This window comes from Nannobrachium achirus, assembly GCF_963921795.1.
Source record: "Nannobrachium achirus genome assembly, chromosome: 13".
NCBI classification, from domain to species: domain Eukaryota; kingdom Metazoa; phylum Chordata; class Actinopteri; order Myctophiformes; family Myctophidae; genus Nannobrachium; species Nannobrachium achirus.
This window is the reverse complement of record NC_137833.1, coordinates 41412949-41435075: the sequence shown is the minus strand read 5'-3', so window position 1 is coordinate 41435075 and position 22127 is coordinate 41412949. Positions and strand designations below refer to the sequence as shown.

The 22127-nt window shown below is 44.3% G+C and overlaps 1 protein-coding gene across 2 annotated transcripts in view; it reads left to right on the top strand.

The window, feature by feature from the left end:
* ltbp1 (latent transforming growth factor beta binding protein 1) overlaps window positions 1–22127 on the top strand; it is a 193250-nt gene that overhangs the window by 5952 nt on the left and 165171 nt on the right. For both annotated transcript variants that reach the window (XM_080741091.1, XM_080741090.1), the window contains exon 3: window positions 6925–7297. In XM_080741091.1, coding sequence (XP_080597217.1) covers window positions 6925–7297 — 373 coding nt within the window. The remainder of the gene's footprint in view (window positions 1–6924; window positions 7298–22127) is intronic.

The following is a 22127-nucleotide window of genomic DNA, read 5'->3' as shown; positions in this document are numbered from 1 at the left end:
CAGCCATGCATAAAGTGTTCTTTCAGGTTGTCAGTCACACATAACAGCCAGCCCAACCTCCCACCAAGACAGGCATTTTAAATCTTGTGCATAGTTAGAAGCTGTGAAAATCTCACCCTGCCAAATGTTAAGCAGCAGCATATTTAATCCTGGATAATTTCTGTGTTAAGTCATGGCCGTCTAAAGGTTTTAGCATAGCTTTGGAGGACTTCAAAAAGAAAGCACAACTTAAAAGAAGAGTGACATATACTACATACTGTACAGTACATGCTGTACCATGCCTCGTAATTCGTTCAAAAGTGTCGATTTTCCCAGGGAAGCCATACCTTTCAGGCCTTGCTGTCTGAAAAAAGCCTATTTTATATAAGACAGTCGCTTGACAACCAGTTATTTACCACACCTGACACCGCTTTGAGACAACGTATGAATTTGTCTTCATAAATGTATTACAGACTAACCTGTTTTGGACCCTGGCCGGGCCTTGGAAGAACGTGCTATCCATGTTTGCTTATCACCTCAACATCAGCCGGCAGACATGTGATTGCAATACACAAAATTCCCTCTTTATCCATAATGGACTATGATTCAATAGAGATGATCGTGAGCCATTCCTGGTACTTAGTGTCTTGGCTGAAGTAGAAATGTCTGTGGATTATTGAATTGCTGGGTCAGAATAATGCTCTGTCTTGTCCACTGCAAGTGAGCTTACCATCTCTGCAAACAAGGAGTGAGTATATTCTAGTGGAATTGACCCATAATAGACTACTGGACTGGTCTAACGGACCGGTATCCACAATAGTATAGTCTATATAACGTATATGGTTGGTTATATAGACTGTACTGTATATAGACACCTCTGTTGCTAGATATTACAATAATTTAGTGTACATCTTGGCAATTCTTGTCCCATATAGCGCCACCATCAGGCCGATTTTTTCAAACACATTTTTGGACACTGCTCCTACAGATTTTGTCCTAAAATCACGCAAATCGGTACACAGTATGTCTACACTCATCTCATCAACATGGATCTGTGCCATATAGCGCCACCATCAGGCTGATTTTTTCAAACACATTTTTGGGCACTGCTCCTACACATTTTGCCCTGAAATCACGCTGCGTCCTGACGGTCGCTTATCTCCCGATTATTTTGGGACATGTCCACAAACAATGGAACAGAGTGCCTTTATCATCGTTACATCTGATACAAGTGTCTGGGATATTAGGATTACATTTGTTTATTTTTTCTGGCGTGATGTACACCCTCATCAGCCAATTATATTGCAGCAATTTTAAACGAGTATTACTAGTCTGTGCCTGAGCCTCCTCACAGGCTGTGTTAAACTCATCCATTGTTAGTTCCCCTTGTAAATCAGAGTTCCAGGCATTAAATCTAGATTCAGATGTTTCGGGCGAGAAGTCCACCAGGAACTCCATGTATGGAGATATGTAATCTGTCGCTCTGTCACGGACAGAGCGGCCCATACAAGGAGATGTTGTGTTTGATACCATTCAGGTACGATTATTTTTCTACCAATTTAGTGGTCATTCCTCCCCACACATTTCCGTGTTACCACTGCTATTGTACCCCTCTAGATCCCCTACCATGAGGAGCCCCCACCACCACCACGTCCTAGTCATCCCACTCAACACCCATTGCTGACACTGACAGATGGCAGCCCAGCCTGTAGGAGTCACTAGATCACCACCCTGGCCAAGATATGACTTCCGCTTGGTTCCAAGATTTCTAGCGGAAGTGCTGCGTTTAACGGAAGTTACGTCATGCGGTGCGGGTCTGTTTACATTCCCCAGGGAAAAAACTAAAATAGATTGTAGCTCTTAACTCGCTCTTAATAGGTGTAATATCACCTGAATCGATGTTTTAGTTTATATATTGTTTATTGTGAGCACAACCGACGGAGCAGGAGACGTAGACACGATTTTTTTTCCAGCGGGGAATACGTTTGCAGGGACACCGCACTGTGAAAAGAAGACAACTTCCGCGAATATTCAGCCCCACCTCCTAGAACGGTCTCTGCCTCATATCTTGACCAGGCTTTTCTCTTCGCAGATGAGTAAGCCTGGCTACGCGAGGCTACTAGATCACCCTCCCCACCCAGTTTCCCTCCCCAAACACGGCCAATCTTGTTCGTATACTATAGACACTCGGGCAAGCGAAATGCAAAGCGATGTACGGTATTTGAATGCAGATTATCATTACTTTTTTTATTTTACGATTTTAGACTGCAGTGGTGGACAGGTGCTTCTCCCCTTGTGCCGCCTCAGCACTCTTTTTTTTATAAATGTCTTCAGAGCCTCCAGGTGTGTTAAGTCTGTCTCTGTCTCAGCTCTCTTCTATGCATGCATACTTTGCATTTCTCTGCAGTCGCAGCCTCTTGCCAAGGCCAGAACAGCACACCTTGGCCTTTCTTCTCCAAAGCCCGAAATCTACTGTACAAGTAAAGTATAAGTGAGAGCAAGCAAAGCATTATACATTTATACGGAAGAAAAAGCACGACACATTTATAGCACAAAAAGCACTACACATAGCAAGGAAGAGCACATTCATACTGTAGCAAGGAAATCAGTCTTTCCTGCCGGCAAATACTGAAATTGTACAAGTCACAATGCAACGCATTGTTAGCTTGAAGATAAGTTCTTACTGGCAAGCGACACCGTACTTTGGAGTATAAATTAGGCTTTAGCTCTCCACCAGCAGCAGTTCAGCTCTTGCCGGGGGGGAAACATGGACGGCACCTCCTGCTGTTTGAGAAGTTATTTAAAGTTAGTTAAAGTGGGATGAGCATACACGTTATCAGTCTAAAATACCCAGCAAACAGGAATGTCTTAATTGACTGGGCTCCCCCGGTGCCCTGTGTGCCGCTTTGCTGAGCGTTCACCGTGCTTTCCCATTCTACGTACAGCAACTGCAATCACCACAGAGCACTCCTGTGTGAACTCTACTGATGGACACAATAATGAGTTCTAATGGGCCTGGCCACCGGGCATTGAGGCCCAAACTGCTTGAGTCAGCACGTCGCCAGGTGTTCTTTGGCCATCCCACGAAATGAGGGGGGAAAAAAAGGAGAGAGGGGAAAAAGACGTCAGGCAAACAGTCCTTTCTTCCTTCTTGTCAAACATTGCCATAACAAGACCTAATTTGACAGGAGGGAACATATATTATGTTTATATTTAGAGAGCGGTTCGGGACGCTATACCCTTTATATTGCCTCATTTATGGGCATATTGGTCGGATTGGCAACCGCATATCCAAACAACTCACGAGGCGGCGGGCACCGTACTTCCCTCGAGTACTTGCCAACAATGTGCGAGCCGAGTTTGAAGTCATTCGGTCCCATATAAGTACTTGAGTCATGACCATATATGCCTATACAGTATGGGCATATCGGGTTTTGTTTATGGTTATGCCTGAGTCGGAACCCTCTTGCTCGCCCGCCGGCGGGCCAGGCCTCAAGCCAATTTGAATATGTATCCTAATGAGTCCAGTCATTAGCCATTTGATAGCATCCTCTGCCCCATTTTATTAAAACAAACGTGCAGTATCATTGTAATATTCTGCATGGTTTACATCATGTCTTAATGGTGTTTCTAAATGACAGACCATAACATTCAGTTCACTGTCACTGCTGCATAAATGGCAAACTATCAGCGTTGAACATCAGTCCAATCTATTCACATCACAGCCGGGGAACAAAGCGCTTCCAGTATAGTATTGTGAACGCGCAGGATATGTAATCTGCCAGGGTTTATAGAAAGTCACGGCAGGCCAGTGGATTGATAAGGCCATCTGCTGCCCAGGGGAACAGAGAGGCCCATGGGATTGCCACAGACAGGTGCCTTATCACACAACTAAGCTGGACTGAGGGCCGAGGGGAGGGGGGGGCGATCAGGTAAAGCCTAATGTAATATCCTATATATTCATGTCATATCCTTCCCTAGCCGCCTATTTCTAAATTCATTGAACATCTGCCTTGGCCATATGCAAGGCTAAAGAGGCTGTCTGTTGCTCGTACCCATTTAGGCTGTGCAATTTGCTACATTCACGTGGGGTTTCACAGATCTGCCATCAAGGCAGTGACACAAAGAAAGTCATTGTATGCATACATGCCTCTCAGTTTATGTTTCTCACCTTAGCCTGCTACCACATGAATGCAAGCACACAAACATGTATGGTGCATGCACCCCCCACACGCGCACACACACATCTATTTGGAACTCTCGCCAACTCGTAGTAAACCTCAGTGATCAGCAGCCACTGTATACTTTCGTCAGAGAGAAAGGATGTCACTTTAACTGATTTATTTCCCGTCGCCGGTTAAATGGTAAAATCGGCATCAGTTATTTCGTCACCTTTCGTCAAAGAACAGCACTCTTGTGTAGCGAGTGAGAGAGGTGGAGCTATTCTAAAAAAAAAAACATATGGTAGCCTCAGTTCTAGTCCCACTTAAGTGCAGGGGGGTGTAAAATGAAAACTATTTACGCTAGTTGGAAAAGAAAGCAAAAAAAGAAAAGAAAAGGCTGTGTGTGCCCCGAGTGGAAAATCGTAGCGTGGTTATATTTCAAAACCTAAACATAAGACTGCGTCAAGGGGAAAAAAGACAGGAGTGATGTCATCTTTTAAGTAATTGCCCCTCAGTGATGCCCATAGTAAGAGGTGGGTGGAGGGGGATGCTTGTTACCCTGCATGTGCTCATTAGGACCCCATGCTTTGAGCAGTGAGAAGGTTTGACACACAGCAGAGCAAAGTATTCTTTTTTTTCTTCATCCTCTCCACAGTGCTAACTCTGAGGCAGATGCCTGACGTGCTTTTTAGTTTCTCTTTCATTAATCACTTTCACAAATCCAAAAGCCACTAATTAGGTAACAAGTTGAGTGAGGCACAGAGGGGGACACACCCTCAGGGACCCTTGAGGATTGAGGGAGGGACAGGCCTCTTCTTACCAAACCATTTCCGCCAGCCTAACTTCACGCCAGGGGCGTCACAATGGGGGGAAAAGTGGGACTGAGTTACTGTACTAGGGCCCAAGGTGGAAGGGCCTTAACTATACTTTAGCTATTGAAAAATAGCAGATATATAAGCTCACAGCGCGGCAGAGAGTGCAGAGATTGTAGATCTGCTATTTTTGAAAAGTCGTGAAAATGTGTGCAAATCTTTGAATATATGTATTTTTTAAGCGAACATTTGTAACTCAAATTTTGCTTCTGGGGGGTCCCTGGAACTAAATATGTTGAGATGGGGGTCCGTGGCCAAATACATACCATTTTGGGGGTCCTTCACATGAAAAAGCTTGAGCACCACAGACATAGAAACATTATCTGCTATTTTTCAAAAGTTAAAGCACAAAATGTGAGTGAATCCTTGTACCCAGGGCCCATAATTTGGTGTGACACCCCTGCTTCACACACACTGTACACTGCACATGTGGGGCACCATTTAAGTGCAAAGACTTGCACAATGACCATTCCACCTTAATTAAATGTGTTTGTGAAAACGCTAAACACTATTAAAAATCATTATTTGCGAGTGTCGGCCCACAACACTCGTTCCAAAATGACATGGGAACGGTAAATGTACCAGAGATGTATTTATTTATGTATTTTTGTGTTCCAGCTTCTGATTTACTCACTGTTGCTTTTCCAAAATGTTACATGGCGCTACCTAGAACTTTGAATTTTAATCCAAAGCGACTTACAATAAGCAGGTAATACATCAATATAAGCAAGATAATATGTCAGTACATCAATAGCAATACAACAAATGCATAGGAATATCAATCTAGAAAAACAATAACATAGGTAGACCAGTCTAGACCACGCACCTACATTAAAAAATACTTTTCTAAAACTTAAAAATGCTATCTAGCTTAATGATATGTATAGACAAGGAACAGACCGTGCTGCTAAAACAGACTACTCCTATGAATGTCACACAGCATGGCTTTAACTATGACATGTCTCTGGGCCACTAAGCAACATTGCTTGGGCCACTAGCCACATGGCACGAGTTGTCATTGAAAAATGGCAGCCGTTATCTTCTCCCTTGTGAGAATGGAGCTTAACTGTAATTACAGGCTAACTGCCAGCCTCCTGCACAACGTAAGGAAACACACTCGCATACAGTACAACACATGCGTACATGAGCGAGTGCACGCACACGCACGCACACACACTCTGTAGTCCTAGCCCACCAAAGAGTCCTTAATTGATTGCAGGACCATTTCCTGAACGAGGGAACTCTATGGCTAGATGCATTGCTGTGTGTGGATGGATAAGCTTGCATGAATGTGTCTGTTGACTTTACTTTACTTTACACATATTGATTTTGTCAAGGATGTTCTGTATAGGTTTTTGCCCACAACCAATTTTCACTGAGAAATAAACTAAACAATAGCTACCAGAGGGACCCCCGAGATTACATCATATTTATGGAATTCAGCATAGGAACTTTGTGCATGTGTTTGTGTGTCTGTGGGTATATGGAGCACCACATGTGTATCTACTGTACTTGTAGTTAAACTGCTCATGTTTGTAAAGTCTGTCTATATCGTCACTGTCGGGCAGAAACCTTGTATCTCCAAGTTTCAAATGTGTAAATCTTTTCGCAAAGTAAAGCACTGCTTCATCATACGATAAGGCCATCGCATAAAAGTAGTGAAAACAGCTGATCTACAAGCATACAACGCCTCGCGGTGCGAGGCGTTGTGTGCTTGTAGATCAGCTGTTTTCACTAGTTTGAATCATTTTAAAAATGATAAATACGAAACAAACGGTTTTGGACATACAAGGTTTCCACCCGACAACGACAATAATCTTACATGTGTGCATCTGTTTCTGTGAGAGTGCGCGCTCTGTCCGCAACCACTATCTCTTTCACTCACTGTCTTTTACTCTCTGTGCTTGCAGCCAACTGCATACCCCACTGCCAGAACGGAGGAATGTGCCTCAGGCCCCATCTCTGCATCTGCAAGCCTGGTTCCAAAGGCAAGACGTGCGAACAGAAGACGGTGCCCGCCTCCCCTTTTCCAGCACTGCCGGGGAACGGTCACACCAACGGTCACACCAACGGTCACACCAACGGACACACCAACGGACACACCAACGGTCACACCAACGGACACACCAACGGACACAACGTGATACCCCAGCGGCCGATACCCCAGCAGGTTCCACCACAGGGTTATGCCCCTGTCCCTGTTCCGGTCAGCAACATGGCACAGATGAGGCTGACGGTGAAGCAACCCCCCACGTTGGTCCGGCCTCAGTACATCCAGCAGCAGTGAGTATCACCAACAAGTATAGGGCTGTCACGATTATGACATTTTACATGACGATTAATTGTCACTCAAATAATTGCGATTAATGATTTAATTTTGTTTTTGTCGTTGACAATTACATTTCGGTTTGGCTTGTAGGCTTTGAAGTTGCACATGGCAGATATGACACATAACCTAAATATACAAAGAAATGAAGGACAGGACAGGACATATTTGACAACTTAACACTTTAAAAAGAACATTGATAGTGGAAATAGCCGATCTACAAGCTCACAACGCGTCGCGATCTTGTAGATCTGCTATTTCCACTATTTTTTTAATGTTTGAACATATATATAAAAAAATCAACATGTAAACGATTATGACGATTATCACAAAATAATTGCGATTATGTCAAATACTTGCGATTATGTCAAATAATTGCGATCATTTTTGCAATCGTTTTGCAATCGTCTAATCATTAGACGATTATGTAATAACTGTGACAGCCCTACCAACAAGCATTACACGCACCACCAAGACTCCCAGTGACATCCATGTCTGCGTTGGTATGGTTTGAGAGGGTTTGGGAAAAATCCCGTTTTAAAGTGTCATTCCCCACCAATGTGGTTTTGCTTCACACCTCCTTACGGTTTATTGGGAGAGGCGTCACCGTGTTATTTTCTTTCAAACTCCAGCTCCAGGCTGGTCTGAGGGCTCATCTGTGAATAATCATACAGGCATTCTGTTTGCCACCCCCCTGCCCCCACCTAGGCAGAAATCCACATTAGCACAGTGAATATGGAGGTGTTTTCCGCAGGGGGCGTTTTCAAACAGAGCCGCCCCGCTGTGTTGTTATGGATTACTTGTATCTAGCCAGTACACTCTCATTATCGCCATCCATCAGCGTTGATAGGTAGACTTTCTCCCAGCATTTTAATAAAATGCAGTTGAAACGCCACTAACTCCTGCTGCGGTTAGCTGTTGGTTTGTTTTCCCTGTCACTACAGTAGACGGCTGGAAAATGTGCAATCGCATCAGACATGGCAAAAAAAAGCCCCCCCTCGCTTGTCAAGTCTAATCGGAGGGAATGCAGACCTGAAATAAATCTCTGTTTTTCAACTGAATGTGGGGCAACGCGTTGACGGAAACGTTCCGAAATTACATCGCAAGTGTCCATGAAATGTTGGCAAGCAGGGCAAGGGCGACTCCAATATCGACGAATGATATTTAAAACGTTAATGAATACATTTATGGGCTGTGTTCTCTACGTATGCTTGTTGTAAAATCTCGAAGGTTTTTTTTTTTAATGCGTTGCTCAGGCGAGAGTAATTGCTACCAGATCTGTGTCCTCGAAAGCTGCTCTCAATTTCCAGAGGGGATTTATATCTTTCTGGGAGCTATTCTACCATCCACCACGGCAGCAGAGGAACATGTCATCTGATAGGATGAAAAAATATTGGAATAATCTACAGGTCAATGAGTCCTAATCGGATCGATCGAAGTATGTATGCACAAGCAAGCAGGAAGGCGTGTGAAAAACGTTTACGTTTCTCATTATCTTGCAGAAAAGATTTGAAAAAGATCTGCAGAATAAATGATATGCAAGGTAATTTCAGATAATACACCTATAGAGATTATCCGGCGATAAGTATTTTTATTTGGAATGCAGCTAGCAGCTTGATGACTGATGGAGTCTGTGCAACAAACATGGCTTTTGCGTCTACAATGTCAGTCATATGGGGAAAATCCAACACTGACAGATTGTGGGACTAGGACCTGTATAGGGTCAACACGGGCTGGCAAATATTGAGTATTTTCAACGTCTCTGTCGGGTACTAGAGAACTAATTTGTCCAAAACTGTTACTTCAAATTCAAAAATAGCAAAGGTAGTAGATCTACAAGCTCAAAACGCATTGCCTTGCTCTTGTAGATCTGCTACTTTTGATAATTTTGCGTGATGCTGTAGTATGATCAAGTGGGGCATTAATTCACAAAAAAAAACAAGTAGCGGTAGGTAGCTGGACATAATCGCACGGGCTGGGGCAGCACCTGTCAGCGGGATATGTGGAACAGGAGGAGTAGGATGGAGGCAGTGAAAGTGAGACAAACCTAGCAACCACTTTGCATTGGACAATCTGGGCTGGGGAGGGGGGCGTCAAGGTGTTTCAACAGATCTGCCAGCAGTTTATTGATCTAAAACCTCGGTTTTGGGTATGTTCTTGAATTCCCCGACCCAAAAGTCCCTGGAGGAGCTTTAGATTCAAACAGCGGTCACGTGCACATACTGGTACATAGTGATATGTCAATGAACCCCCTCATACAGTGAATATTATTTTCAGACCATGTTGACGACCAAACATATTGCACAAGGCATCGTTAAATTCCTGGCCTGGAATTCCGCCGTCCTACAGATTTCAGTGAAAGGCTGCAAGAAGACTAATGACTCCAGGAAGCATTTTGTCTGTGTCAGCGTTGGGATGAGCGATTACAGTGAGATATCAATGGCACTGCTCCCGCAAGCGGCGTGGACATAATGCGAGTCCCTCTCGATTCATGTGTGGTTTTAGGGCTAAACTGTGACGAAGAGTCCCTCCCCATCATTCCAGTTCAAGCCATAAATCATAGGAGACAGGTTAATGTTACAGTAATGGCTGCCACTATGGTTCAGCTGCTAGGGTCAAACAGTGCAGCTGAGCGTTGGGGAGCTTTACGACAGCGAGCCTCTGGTTCTGGTAACCTTTGGAACTGTCACAGCGAGGGGAACAAATCCATAGGGATGGGACGATAAGCAATATTATCGTTTAACGGGATAAAAAAACAGTCACGATAATCGTATCGTGGAGATTTAATTTATCGTGATATCGTCCGGGATCAATTCACCTTTTATTTGCAGAGCTGCATATCCGGTACCACTTAAACCCTCTATAATTGGTAAAAGGTACTTATAATATACGTACTTCATAAAGTATTTTTTTCACTCTCTATCAAATGTCTTTGCCAAAAAATAGCCGATCTACAATCTCACAACGCGTCGCGATGGGACACGTTGTGAGCTTGTAGATCAGCTATTTTTTGGCAAATGTTCCGCCCCAAGATAATTGATTTTTATTATGATTTTTGTTTTTGTCATTCAAAATTTTTTATTTTTCACGATTTCTTTTGTCACAATAATCGTGATTTGACATTTTCATATCGTCCCATCCCTACAAATCCATGGGTAAAGCACGTTGGCGTTCAGAGCAAATAAGGCTCTTCCCCTGCGGGACAAAGAGATAAGCAGGGGATGTGTCTTTCTACTGTATTTGTGCCAGAGAAGGCTCACTGTGAAGAATGGGCTTCATTGGCTGACCTCTGAGAAACCCCATAATGGGTCTTCACAAGATTAGACAAATTGAGTCTGTTTTGTCGACCAACCTGCAAAACATATTGGTTTATGGAATCTTTCGAGGATAAGCTTGAATAAACTTATACAATTGATTGATTGATTGAAGACTTTATTAGAAGTTTGCATAGGAAAAGGTACAGTTTCATGACGGTACAGTTCACTGGTACAAGGTCTACTAAAAGGAGATCCATGAAAAGACTAAGCTTATTTCCACAGGAAACCATTTAAGTATCTCATATAACATTGAATGACAGACGAATAGAACACAGTACTATGCAGTAGATATGTAAAGAAAAGAAAAATGAGAGAACAAAAAAAAAGAGTCTAAACAGTAAGTAAGTAAGTATATACAGGGGCAGGTGAGGGTAGGGTTGGGCTAAAAACACATACTACAGTGACATAATACGGTGCAGTGACGTTGTTTGAAGCAAGAAACAGTCATTGTCAATCATTGCCCCAGTGATGGCTAGCTCATCAGCTTTGAGGTATCTTTTGGTTTGACGTGGAAGGATTCCCACTATGTTAAAAGGCACAATTTGACACATTACACATACATGCTACTTGCATGCAGACAAAATATATTTGCCTATATATTACAAGCTACTGTCCTGAGAGGCAAAGAGAAACCTCACTGTGCCCTGCTGCCTCCGGAAGGGAATTTATGCGCCATGCTTGTTTTTACTTCAGTTACCCAAGAAAGGGAGGGAGGAAGAAATGAAGTGAGGCCAATGGATTCATTGGAAGCCGATTGGATAGCAGGGTTCTTCAACAAGGGGTCCGGGACCCTTAGGGGTCCTCAGAGTTACTACAGGGCGCCGCCCGCCATATCTTTGTGTGATAGTAACTTTGTTTTTTGACATTAACCACTTGAACCCTACCATCCCATTTCTGAGGAGAACGTTAGCCGAAAATAGCAGATCTACAAGCTCGCAACACCTCACAGTAGATTGGCTATTTTCAGCAAAGATGTTTCTTTTTTTTTTGGGTGGTTAACTGACGGAATATACACATTAACAGGAATTCAACACAACACTACACAATGATAGTGTTGTCTTTGAAATCTATGAAAAAGTTTAATCTGCGACAATATTTTATACAATATGTAGTGGGGGTCTCTGCTTCATCTCTCTCTCTCTCAGCTAGGGAGTCCTTGGCCAGAAAAAAGTTTGGAGACCACTGCTCTATACACTAGGCTCCTTTGTTCCCAAAGCCACCGGCTTCACCAAGTAAACGCGCGGCCCGTCCGACTGTCTCCTCCTTGGCCCTGCGTCCACAAGCGCCAAGGTTTGAAGATATTCGGTGACACCCGCACTGTAAACTGTTAAGGTCATTAAGCTCCAACGGTATGACCTTGCTTGACTAATGGTAGTCTTTTACGGTCAGCCCAGCGGTATCTGGTTCTACTGTCTGTGCTGCTGCGGGGGCCAACTGCATAGTTGTCTGTCTAAACTCGCACCCCTGTGGTTTTGCAGTGTCCTGACTCTTGAAGAGAGCCAGGGAAACATGTCAAGCACTGTGGGTCCTGCGGGTGAAGCCTGAGCGCCACCCGTTTTTGGAGAGGGCCACTGATGAGTAATGACTCTTTTAGAAGGTTCATCTCTTTGCTCTTCCCCCACTTTCTGTTTTTTTTGGGGGCAGACCTCCATTCAGAAACACCCCCACTTAGAAACATCCCCATTCAGAAATACCCCCACTGAGGTTAGGGTTACCTCCATTTAGAATAATGGAAGTCAATCTTCTGAATGGCAATGTTTCTGAATGGAGATGTGTAACCGGGAGTTCATAGCAGCAGATGTGATTATTACAGTGGGTGACTCAAACAGGGGATGTTACGTTGTACAGTATGCTTCGGTGGCGGGTGGGTGCCCCCTCCATCTATTTGTTCTTATCTTCCGGGGGAACCCCCTCGCAACGGATGTCTTAAATAGCACCCTCCCTATTTGTTACCCACCCGCCACCGAAGCATACTGTACAACGTAACATCCCCTGTTTGAGTCACCCACTGTAATAATCACATCTGCTGCTATGAACTCCCATTCCCAGTTTCCCTTCCTCACAGCTGCCTGAGGCAGCCATAGCCCAAGCTGAGTGGGTGGAGAGGCCATGTGGGAATCAGAACAGTAGCCCAGTCCGCTCTGTCTATTGTGTGAATTGTCAGGGGTGTCGCACCAAATTCTGGGCCCTGGATACAAGGATTCACTGTGGGGCCCCTGTGCTTTAACTATTGAAAAATAGCAGATATACAAGCTCACAGCGCGGCACCGAGTGCCGCGCTGCGAGCTTGTAGATCTGCTATTTTTAAAAAATCATGAAAATCTTTGAATATTTCAAATCCTTCTAAGGTTTTTTTTTTTAAACCTATGTTTCGATGTCAGTGGAGCTCAAACCTTTTCATGTGAAGGACCCCCAAAATGGTATGTATTTAGACACGGACCCCCATCTCAAAATGTTGAGTTCCAGGGACCCCCCCAGAAGCAAAATTTGAGTTACAAATGTTCGCTTAAAAAATACATATATTCAAAGATTTGCACACATTTTCCACGACTTTTCAAAACTTGCAGCAGCGCTTTATATCTGCTATTTTTCAATAGCTAAAGTATGAAATAATTAAGGCCCCTCCACCACCTTGGGCCCTAGTAACACAGTCCCACTTTCCTACCCCTTGTGAGGCCCCTGTGAATTGTCCCTGAGCAGTGAGCAGGACACCTGGAGTCCAGGTTCAGGAGTGCTGCTGGGAAGAGGTGGGCTGCGGGGGGCTTTGGGGATAGTGAGCGACAGTAGCTGTCAGAAAGAGGAGAGATTACAACAGGGTGACACAACATCTCCCACCCCTGTTGCCTCTCTACTTGTCTCTTCTACCTCTTGACTTGACAGTATGTGTTGTCTCCTTCTCTCGCTCTCTCTACAGAGAGGCAACACAGTCTGTGTTGCCTCTCTACTTGTTGCACAGCGAGGGGTCTTCAGCGTTTTCAGGCCAAGGACCCCTTAGTTGAGAGAGAGATGAAGCAGGGACCCCCACAACCTGTTCGTAGATTACATACTGTATAGCGTCATTGTTTGACAGCACAATCATCAGTGTATTTTTGGATTCATGTCAATTTGTGTTTTCAGATATTTAACCACTTGAACTGTTAATACTTAATAAACTTGACCTTTCACTCTGTACTCAGTCTGCTATTTTTCACCTCTACACCAAAGCTCTTTGCCAAAAAGACTACAAGCTCACAATGCCTCGCGCTGCGAGGCGTTGTGAGCTTGTAGATCCGCTATTTTTGGCTAAAGTTCTCAGAATATGGACGCTAGGGTTCAAGTGGTTAATATAAAAAAGGAGAAAAAAAAGTTCCTATCACTCAAAGATTTGGAGGACCACCTGTAGTAACTCTGGGGACCCCTATCCCGGACCCCCTGTTGAAGACCCCTGTTGTATAGTATGTCTTGCCTCTCTACTTGTGCTTCATGTTGCACCAGCCAGAAGCGGCAGGCTCGTCGGGAGATCTCGCCGGTGTCCAGGGACTGTTTTCTTCTTCTTCTTCTTTTTCTTTCAGAGGGTGCGTGTGGAAGTGTGGAACGCTCGCAGAGACACAGGAATTTCTTCACACACGCCGAAAATCCGACCGGTTACCGCATCCTCTCTGGCTATTTCTCTTTTTTTTTTTTTTCATGACGCACAGGCTCAAATAATATTATCTTTGTAAATCCAGCCGACTATATACGCCGGTCCAAAAAGACCTTTTTTGGAATAAAGTGGGGTGCACATGTCTATTGCCTCAATCAACCCAGCCAGAGACCCAACTAGCCGGAACATAGTGCTGACAAACAGGGATATCCTCCCCTTTTTCCTCCTCTAACAGTCTGTCTGCCCTCGCGTCGTAGTATTGTTGTTATCCAAGAGGGCTCTGGCTAGGTTCAGCGGGTTCGTTACACCAGAGCAGTGTGTCAGTTCTTCTAGGGAGGAGGAGGAGGCGAAAGGAGGACTTGGAACTGGAAGGCATGAGAGGGAGAGAGAGAGAGAGAAGAGAGAAAGACTAGAAGTCGGCAGTGAAGTGTGTGCCCAGAGAATTCAAGAATATACCGGGCGAACACTGAGGTTTTAGAACATTAAAAGCTGACCATTCAAGAGTATTGAGACTTAAGAGTGCTGAGTGTCCATAGATGTCCCCTTCCTTCCATCTACAGATGCGACCGTGTAGAAATAATGAGATCTTGTCCCGAACGCTGCAGACTAGAAGACTCTTGTAGTCATTCCTTGGATGCTGTGAAAGATCTCTTTCCTGTGTTTCTCTTTTTTTTCCTTTCCTTTTTTTTCCTTCTTTTTTTTTCTTTGTATTTAATTGCAGACCCTTTGCCAGCACACCTGGTCTTGCCAGATTTTTTTGTTGAGACTGGAATAAGAGCTTATGTTTATAACTTCTCTCTTGCCCTCACTATTTCTCTCTCTCTCTCGCTCTCTCTCGCTCTCTCTCTCTCTCTCTCTCTCTCTCTCTCTCTCTGTGTCTTTATGTTTGGCCCTCTCTCTGCTCAGATTAGCTGTTCAACGCTGGCTTATTTAGAGCTAAGCTCCTGCAGAAGTGATTGTATTTATTTGATGCCACAACAATATTTTTAGCCCGGCCCCGCCACCGGTAGTGAAATGCCTTGCTAGTGCACCCGCTAAATCCCGACACGCGGATTCCACCTCTTCCTGAGAAACCTTCAGAAGGGACTGACCCTGGCAGCGATCCCGTGTCACTGTTTATGCTGTTCGCTTCTTTGCCAGCGGAACAAAGCTTGACCTCCACCTGACCTGCCCCTGGTACACACTGCATGACAATAGTTTTTTTTTTTTCTCTCCTTTTTTTTCTCAGCTGTGCACTTGAAAGCATGTACCTATACTGGCGGTCTATACAGGCCCTGAACAAAAGTGTCTTTGAAGCTAAAACCTGCAATCTATAGCCAGCTTACAGTAGTAGATGAAGTCAAAGAGATAAGGGCCACTGTGGAGGTGATGAGACTTGTATGTACTGTAGGGATGGGGCGATAAGTGATATTATCGTTTATCGTGATAAAAAACACCAGCAATGATCGTATCGTGGAGATTTAATTTATCGTGATATCGTCCTCTCCATCATGCACTGGGATCAATTCACATTTTATTTGCTGAGGTACTGATCCGGTAACATTTAAACCCTCTATTGGTAAAACATACTTATAATATGCGTACTTGATGTACTTGATTTTCACTCTCTATCAAATGTCTTTTGCCATGTTGCGACGCGTTGTGAGCTTGTAGATCTGCTATTTGTTTTGGCAAATGTTCCGCCCCAGGATAGTGGATTTTGATTCTGGGCCCTGGGTACAAGGATTCACTGTGGGGCCCCTGTGCTTTAACTATTGAAAAATAGCAGATATACAAGCTCACAGCGCGGCACCGAGTGCCGCGCTGCAAGCTTGTAGATCTGCTATTTTTGAAAAATCATGAAAATCTTTGAATATTTCAAATCCTTCTAAGGTTTTTAAAAAAAAACCTATGTTTCGATAATATCGTAAATCGCAATTTCTTTGGTGACAATAATCGTGATATGAAATGTTCATATCGTCCCATCCCTACGTGTATGCAATACAAAGAGGCAGAGACGTACTGTTCAGGCCCTGATCCAACGCAGCAGAGCAGCTTAGACAGATATACAGTGTCAGTGGTAATTGCCACCTATTCTCACATGGCCCATAATATCTCCTCTACTCCAGAGACACTCCTGTAAACAGCAGACCAGCTGCTCTCTATCTCCACAACACTGAAGTCTAGTCGCTGCCAAAATGGTCTCCAAGCACTGTGAGCATCTCTCTCTCTCTCTCTCTCTCTCTCTCTCTCTCTCTCTCTCTCTCTTTCTCTTTTCTCTCTCTCTCTCTCTTTATAAACACATAATAACACATCCTAATAATAGATGAACATGACAAAGAAAGAGAAATTGGGAACCGAAAGGTTCCCAGTTCGATCCCGGGCTCCTCCAGAGTTAGTGTCGAAGTGTCCTTGAGCAAGACACTGAAACCCTAATTGCTCCCGGTGAGCAGGTTGGTGCCTTGCATGGTTTCCTACGCCATCGGTGTATGAATGTGTGTGTGAATTTGTCAATGTAATGCACAATCATCATTTTAGAGCACCTTGGATAAAGGCGCTATATAAATGCACCATTTACCATTTACAAAGAGGCAGAGAGGGAACTGGGTGAGAGCCTGTCTGGAGTCTAGCCCTGACCTCTGACCTTGTCTCGCTGGGGAGAACAGTAAAGATTTGTACACCTCACCTCTCTGAATGGAAGGCTAATGAGTGATCATCACACAGACAGTCACCTACACACATGCATGCGTTGCGCACCGCACGCACATTCACACACACACACACACACACACACACACACACACACACACGCATGCACGCGCACAAACACACACACACACACACACACACACACACACACACACACACACACACACACACACACACACACACACAGACTAGGCCTGACACGATTGCACATTTTTAAGTTCACGATTAATTGTCACTCAAATAATTGCGATTTAAATGTGTTTTTGCTAATGAACATTGGAAAATAATGAATACACATTGTATTTCTGTTTGCCTTTTAGGCTTCGTAATTATACACAGCAGATATGACAAATTACTGAAATATACAAAGAACAACACGTCACAACATATAATAATATAAGTGTTAATATACAGTAAACCGGTAGAAATGTATAACTACAGTATAATACTAACATGTGCTCTAGAAACCTTTACCAGCTGTTTTACAGTAACTACACGGCAGAGGTTAACCCATTGACAGCTCATCCGCACTGCCCGCGAAGCGACGCGAGCGCTGCGACGCAAACAATGAAATCTCATTAAAATACATGTGTTTCAATGAGGACGTCCTGACCTACGACGAGCGACAGCGCATCGTGCCGCGACGTCGTCCACCCCTCCTGTTTTCGCTCGCAGGGCCTCTATTTGAGCGAGGTTTCGTGGCAACGTCCATAGAGGTAAATGGCCATGTCCCGCCCCCCAAACACTTTATATTATTATTTATTTATTTGATTGGTTCAGGCTACGTCGCAACGCAATGGCCGACGCTCCATATGCGGACAGTATTTCACGGGACATTGCGTGGCCATCGCTCACGTCGCGGGCAGTACGGATGAGCTGTAAGACCTGAGGCCGATTCTATAATGTCTTATAGAATCGGAACAGTTTTCAGAAAAAATCGTATGTTGCTTTATCAGTGGTGCTCAAACATATCCATGTCAAGGATTCCAAAAATGATGCGTTTGGCCGCCGACCCCCATCTGAAAACATTTTGTTCCAGGGACCCCCAGAAGCAAGGATTTGGCTTTCAAAAATATATATATATTCAAAGATTTGCACAACTTTTCACGATTTTAAAAGCTCATATTTCGTGACGCGCTATGAGCTTGTAGATATTTTTGAACAGCCAAAGTATAAAACAATGGCTAAAGTGGTTAAAATCTAAAATGACACAGACGCTTTCCCGGTTTGAAGTACTGTGTGCAGTACACGTCAGGCCATACAGTAGACTTAAGCATGCATAACTCTCGCAGACTGCCATAACAAAAACAGAATGGCTATTTAAGACGGTGTGGTGGAAAGCAGAGCTATTTACAAGGCTATCACATTCTGTTTATTTATACTGTGCAAGAGAGGCCCCATCCTATGGCTGGACCAGAGATATGATTCTCCTCTCCACCTCTCTCTCTCTCTCTCTCTCGCTCTCTCCCTCTCTCTCTCTCGCTCTCTCCCTCTCTCGCTCTCTCCCATGGCCTCTTTTAGGTGACCCAGACCCCAGCATATGGACTGTCATTCAAAACAGTACAGTTTCTTACACATCTGTGCCTCTATTGCCCTGTCAAACGTCAGGACAGATAGATAAATATAAAGAAGTGGTCAGGTAACATTAATTAAAAATATAAAAAATCACCATTAGTATATGGGCTGGCCATACCTTATATAAAACCTGAGAAAAGACTTGACTTGAATGACTGGTTTAGCATAAAGACCAGCTTTCCCCGCAATGTCTTATTTCTTCTAATACAATCTTTATTTATATATTGACTGAGCTCATTCTTCCGTTTTCAGTACTACGTTATGTCATAGCCATGATATACAGGGTTACACACTTACATAGAGTATATAACCATCTTTCTTCTGATTGGCCTCTCCGCAACTGGTCCATTCTAGCAACTCAGGGTCATATGCAAGGGCACGTGTGGCTTGTTTAGTTCAGATTTCCTCAACCACAGAGTGCCAACTTTTAAGCAGCTGTCATATGTAGATAACCAGCATACTGTATAGCACAGGTAATTGTTAAATGCTTAAAAGTGACTCTGAGACCTGTTTGACTCTGCCTGCGATGTAAATCAATGAGGAGGAGATTATTATTGCAATATCAGTTTCTTATCAATGAAGAAACCAGTGAAGAAATCACGCCAACATTTGTAGACGGTTACATCATGGCAAGGTAACTACAAAACCCAAAGCTCTGCCAAAGTGTCGTTTCCATTTAAGCCTGACACGCCATGGGAGGGAAATAACGTGTTGTGTTGCAACCCTTTGTGAACTTGTAGATGTGCTATTGTTTGCTGAATGACAGCAGTGTACACTACAGCCTGTATTCATTAAGTACATGATGGGCCCAGGCTATTTCTGAGAAGTTTCACAATGTTTTACAATGGAGAGGAGATGATCTTTACTGCTTTGTGCTTGTTGCGACCGGTCGTAGGTCGCAAGTTTACTATGAAAACGGTCACAGCTTGTCTGTGTATCTCTGTCTGTCACGCCTGACATTGTGGTTCTGTGGGTTTGTCTGTGGTTCTATGGGTTTGTCTGTGGTTCTGTGGGTTTGTCGCTCTGACATCATGCTCTGATGTCACTGTGATGTCAGGGGAACCACTCTTAACAGAATGGGTTTGCCGCTCTGACATCACGCTCTGGCTTGATGTCCCTTTTATGCCCATATATGGAGATCCCTGTCCCGATGTCATCAATATTAAGCACATACTGTATCTGGGAATGCCCATATTTGGTAATGCCCATATATGGGCATGTTCTGAAATCACATTGTTGACTATCATGCAGGGGTCTGGTGCAACTGGTCCAATATACTTCACTGGCCAGATGGCCAAGAATTGGCGCGACTTCGCCCTAAACGTCGCCCTGAGGCGTCTTACTAGTGATAAATTAAAACTAATACTTTCACACTTGACTGGAACCCTGCTGCTCTTCCTCTGACCTTCTAGAGTCCTACAGTGTACTGGGTCTCTTCAGACGCTTGTGTCAATGTTTGCTCTCTTTGGGCGGTGGTCAACTTTAACCTGCATTAGCTGCTACCTGGGGAGGGATTCTCCTCACCGTCCCACTGATAACAATGTTACATTCGCGCTTACAGCACATTGCAGTACATTTCCTTCTGTATTGCTCTTGTCTGTGCATTTCTTCTGCTGTACTCTGTAGGCCTATCCGTCTCTTTCTCTATCGCTGTGCCCCTCGCTTTCTCTCTCTCTCTCTCTCTCTCTCTCTCTCTCTCTCTCTCTGTCTCTCTGTCTCTCTCTCTCTCTCTCTCTCTCTCTCTCTCTCTCTCTCTCTCTCTCTCTCTCTCTCTGTCTGTCTGTCTCTCTCTCCACATATACAGTATAAATTGCCTATGTATGCTGTACACAGGCACGCATGCAGGCACACACACACACACGCACGCACGCACGCACACACACACACACACACACACACACTCTCTGTATATACACACACACTGGCAAACTATTTTGAGAAAGCTTGGGACTTAAGAAAAATCAAACCTCGGTTCGAAGTGGAGCGGTGAATTTGAGCAGTTCCAGGTAAATATATAAAATATATAAATATATTCACCTATTTATATATTGACATGTGTCAATTCTTGATTGCCCGTGGCTCGCTACGGTGGCTGCATGCTTCGTGAGCCTCCACTCTAACGGCTATCACGGGCAGACGCAGACAGCAGAGGGGGTCGACTCAAGATACGCCAACATACCATGCTTGTTAGTTGTTATTAACGGACTACACACACACACACAACAGCTGATCTTCACGCAGACAACACCTCGATGTGCGTCTTGCGCGAGGCGTTGTGAGCTTGCAGCTCTCTCTCTCTCTCTCTCTCTCTCTCTCTCTCTCTCTGAAATACGATTCTCTCTCTCTCTCTCTCTCCCTCCTCTCCCCCCGTCTCCCTCTCGCTGCCGTTAACCTTTGTTTTTATCGCGACGTGGTGTGTGTGTGTGTGTGTGTGTGTGTGTGTGTGTGTGTGTGTGTGTGTGTGTGTGTGTGTGTGTGTGTGTGTGTGTGTGTGTGTGTGTGTGTGTGTGTGTGTGTGTGTGTGTGTGTGTGTGTGCGTGCGCGCGCGCGCGCGTGCGTGGCGCGCGCATGCGTAGATCCTGTTCGAACTGAACGAAACGGGACAAAAGCTGAAAGCTGTGCACTGGGAGCTCGTGCTGTGTGTGTGTGTGTGTGTGCCGCAAACGTGGTGTGTGTGTGTGTGTGTGTGTGCGTGTGTGTGAGTCGCGCATGCGCAGCTAGATCCCGTTCTGACTAAGACAATTTCTCAGACTGACTAAGACAATTTCTCAGACTAGCCTGGACACACAAAACGACGTACAGGGAGCTTGTGCTAGCACCGCTCCAAAAAAGCATTGTACAACCAGTAGGGGTTATGTACCATATGTTCTGTTCTGTTTTGCTTAACTTTTTTCCCCCCTCTGGTATCTTTGTTGTATACCGGTAACTGATGTATGTAAAAAAAGAAAAAAGGAATACTTACGAATATTGTAACCTTGTTTGAAAAGGTGTCATATAATCCCATGAGGGATGGGCCACAAGGTGGCATGACACTTAAATAAAATAATTCATTCATTCATTCATACACACACACACAAACACAGGTACTGTAGTATGTATATCTATACTGTATACACACAGTAGTGTGTGCGTGCGTGCATGCGTGCGTGTGTGTGTTATATAGATATAAATATATAAATACAACTTTCTTCCCTCCGCCTCTCTCTTTCTCACGCTAAGCCTTTCTTAAGACTTCCTTGTATAGGCGGAAAAGAGGCTGCCCTTAAGATGGATCGTCGTTTCTCCAGTTTCCCAGTGCAGGATTGTTGGAAGGCCTTTTAATCTCTCCCGGTGTTCTTTAGGCAATAATTATTCTTGGAAAAGGATGTATGGGCCATTCGCCCTGGCCTTTGAAATGTATCAGTCATGCCTTGTAAAGACGCTGAAAGCCTCTCTCTCCCGGAGTCTGTTTCTGCCCTTCACCTTAAACCCAGATTAGACATTGCTAATCATCGTGCTCTTGTTTTGACGTGATTGTGAATGACTTATGAGATTATTAAGGGATCTTTATAGTTGACATGAGCGGAGGCTGATGTCTGTTGAGCT